The 3,384-nt window shown below is 39.0% G+C and overlaps 1 protein-coding gene across 1 annotated transcript in view; it reads right to left on the reverse strand.

The window, feature by feature from the left end:
* LOC135202369 (uncharacterized) overlaps positions 1–2,906 on the reverse strand; it is a 189,659-nt gene extending 186,753 nt beyond the window's left edge. Inside the window, exon 1 of the mRNA XM_064231731.1 lies at positions 2,752–2,906. Within this exon, the coding sequence (XP_064087801.1) occupies positions 2,752–2,754 (3 nt within the window). The 5' untranslated portion in view covers positions 2,755–2,906. The remainder of the gene's footprint in view (positions 1–2,751) is intronic.
* Positions 2,907–3,384: the final 478 nt, after the last annotated feature.

The following is a 3,384-nucleotide window of genomic DNA, read 5'->3' on the forward strand; positions in this document are numbered from 1 at the left end:
ATTGCTCCTGACCTACCCTGCTAAGTCCATATGATGAAAAATTGTCTAAGATGCTTCATGAACACAGTTATTCTGTTTGGACATTTGTTGCTTTATGAATAATATCTGCATGAGATATGGCAACTCTGTCTGTTATATGATCATTGTACCAAAGGATACATCCTTTGTTAGACAAGAACTCTCTCTCTCTCTCTCTCTCTTTGACAGAACAGTCAATACTGGAGGCAGAACTGGTGTTTTGCACGGTAGCTAAAGAATGACAAATGGAATTGTGCCACCGATATTGGCGACCTGGGGCCGAGATACTCTAAAACAACCTTGTGTGAAATAGCTATAAGGCTGAGCACCTCAAGTTTATCCCCCTTGAGGCCTAGACCAAGGATCATTTTCATCACTCATCAATTGCCCGTCATTGAAGGAATGGTCCACTATGTGAAGAGGTCATCCATTAGAAAATCGAAGGAAACTCCTACATTTCATATAAGATCATTTAGTAAATCCATCCCATCACCAAAGAGTATCTGCCGCCTCACATTTTCCTGGAGTTGAAGCTCATTTAACCTAACCATGACCTAAACCAGGTGAGAGGACCAACTCTATTCTTTGACAACTGCTCTACAGTAGTACGACGGCTTGGTCCTATTGTGGAGTGGATGAAATAGAATATCGAGTTTAAGCCACAGGCCAAGCACTGAGACCTATGAGGTCATTCAGCGCTGGAAAGGAAGTTGAGAGTAGAGAGGTTTGAAAGGTGTAACAGGAGGAAAGCCTCGCAATTGCACTACGAAATAAGTGTTAGGAGAGGATGCATAGCAAGATAGAAGAAAGCGAATATGAATGGAGGTACACTAAAAGGAATGAAAGGGGTTGCAGCTAATGGGCCGACGGGATGCTGCAAAGAACCTTTATTGATAATAGCCTACAGTGCACCCCGTGAGGCGCAGACGGCACTACCCTACTACGGGGGTCCTGTTGCGGGACAGAAGTAGAACATATAACTGAGGATAAAATGGTGTTATTTTGTATCAAATACCCACAGAGAAACTCAGACTATCGAAATGAAAGTGTGACTAAACAGGCAACAACTAATTACCTAGCTATCATTAATGACTGACATCTACAGTAACCTGTTTATATGGAAGATTGATGTGGGAAGGTGTTTGGTTTGACTATCGATATTCAAGTTCTTACAAATTTATTCAAAACTTATAAAAAAAACTACGATGAAAGCATTTTCTGATGAACGACTGTGTATTTGATGTTTAAACATCTTTGCACCATCTGCTGTATATATTCCAAGAAATGTCCTAATTTAAAAGGAATATTTCATCATACTTTGAACGACTGTCCTTTTTCCTAACAGGTAATCTGCAGAGTAAGATGTTTATCCAACACTGCATTTTTCGATCAGTAATCTGCAGAGTAAGATGTTTATCTAACACTGCATTTTTCGATCAGTATCATACTTTTTTTTACTGTGAATGCAGTAGCCATGAAAGCAAAATAAGATTACAAGCAAAGTAATACGTAGTGCTTGCCCAAGTGATCTTCAACACTTGAATTCATTAATAGATTTAAAGTTTATAGCAAAGACGTCGTTTCAGCAAAACTAAGTCTAAACAGAGAGAGAGAGAGAGAGAGAGAGAGAGAGAGAGAGAGAGAGAGAGAGAGAGAGAGAGAGAGAGAGAGAGATTTTGTTTTATTGTTTTAATCAATTTATTGCACACATTGGCGTCAGACATTTGAGTGCAGAGTAACAATAATATTGTTTACATCTATATAGTAATTAGGTTATACAAAAAGAATTCATGTGGAATACAAAATGAAATTTAGAGTTTGAATTCATGAACGTGATAAATTTCTAGGCCTTATTCTAGATTACACCTAAATAAAATGATGGCAATGAGTTCCTAATTCAGTACCATGGCCTTTTGGGTAATTTAGCTGAATGTAATTGAAGTCAAACTATACTATAAATGTTTCATTGGCATTACAGGTCGGTTATACCTATCTTTAGTTAATATCACAACGCAGTCAACTTAATGAAAGGTAATGCTTGTTCAGTATCCACCAAAGTGAGGATGGCGCATGAGAATTTCATCAAGCAATTTATCTGTCAACAATTGTCTGCATATATCAACTACTGTGAAGAGAGAGAGAGAGAGAGAGAGAGAGAGAGAGAGAGAGATCCGAAGGAATTTCCTTGTCTTGTCATTAAATCCACTAGAATGACGGCTGCGGATTGTGAGTTGTCGGTCTACATTACAGCAGAGGTCATTGCCGACATATGAGAGAGAGAGAGAGGAGAGAGAGAGAGAGAGAGAGAATTATGTTTCTTCTCTCTCTCCACCCAATTGCAACCCACTACTGTAGACTGATTTCCATGTATATTAATAATGCATGGACCAACTAAACCAGTAGCATGACACGCAAATCCATTGTCAGTTTCCTCTCGGCCTAAGACTTCGCTCTCGCCTAGCTTTTAGTTTCGGAATTCTCCCTCAACTCTTACTTCCGCAATTCGCTTCATCATTAACTTTTCAGTACATCCCAATGCTCTTTCTTTAGGTCTCAGTATTTATACATACAAATTACAGACTGGAAACGGCAACCAATAAGTCGTTAAGAGTTCCGTGACGTTCATTAGCACAAGAATACTCGTGACGGTTTCACTGTACTGCCCGATTTCAAATTGTTTTAAATGCCACAGAACTGAGTAAAGTACGAACAACTGTGGATAGTGACACTTACCATTTTAGTCAGTCAAAACTATACAGAAGATACCGCAACCTCTTCGGCTGTCAGCGCACTGTCATGAATTACACTGCCGATTACACGCAGTTAGACGCAAGTCGAGATTCCCGTGCTACCTAGCAGCTACTGAATGGGCAAGTTGCCAGAATACGCCAGACAGAACGTTATATTAAGGGTTGTTGACTGGAAACTTGCTGGAATACGAGGAAATTCTCTCTCTCTCTCTCTCTCTCTCTCTCTCTCTCTCTCTCTCTCTCTCTCTCTCTCTCTCTCTCGCCAGATGATCAGTTAGGTATTCACCGATATTCCCGATTTCAGATCTGAATTAACCATGCAAACGTTTTTATAATCATTATTAACTGTGTTCTTCATATTTTCACCAGTTAAGTAGGAAATAACTTGCTGATAATCACTTATATAATACAAACCTTTAAATGGACGAATATACATCTCATAAGATAGTAATAAATGATTAATGAATGAACCAAATGAATCGCTGAATAATGGCAAAGTGCATTGTGGCATCATAGATGCCCTCGATTTCTAATTGTAAATACCGCCAAGGCTTAGGCAATGGTTAGTAGGCCTATGTGCTTTTGTATCTATTGCTTTCCGAAAACTTTTTTTCTT

The sequence above is a fragment of the Macrobrachium nipponense genome, chromosome 30 (genome assembly GCF_015104395.2).
Source record: "Macrobrachium nipponense isolate FS-2020 chromosome 30, ASM1510439v2, whole genome shotgun sequence".
Lineage (NCBI taxonomy): Eukaryota > Metazoa > Arthropoda > Malacostraca > Decapoda > Palaemonidae > Macrobrachium > Macrobrachium nipponense.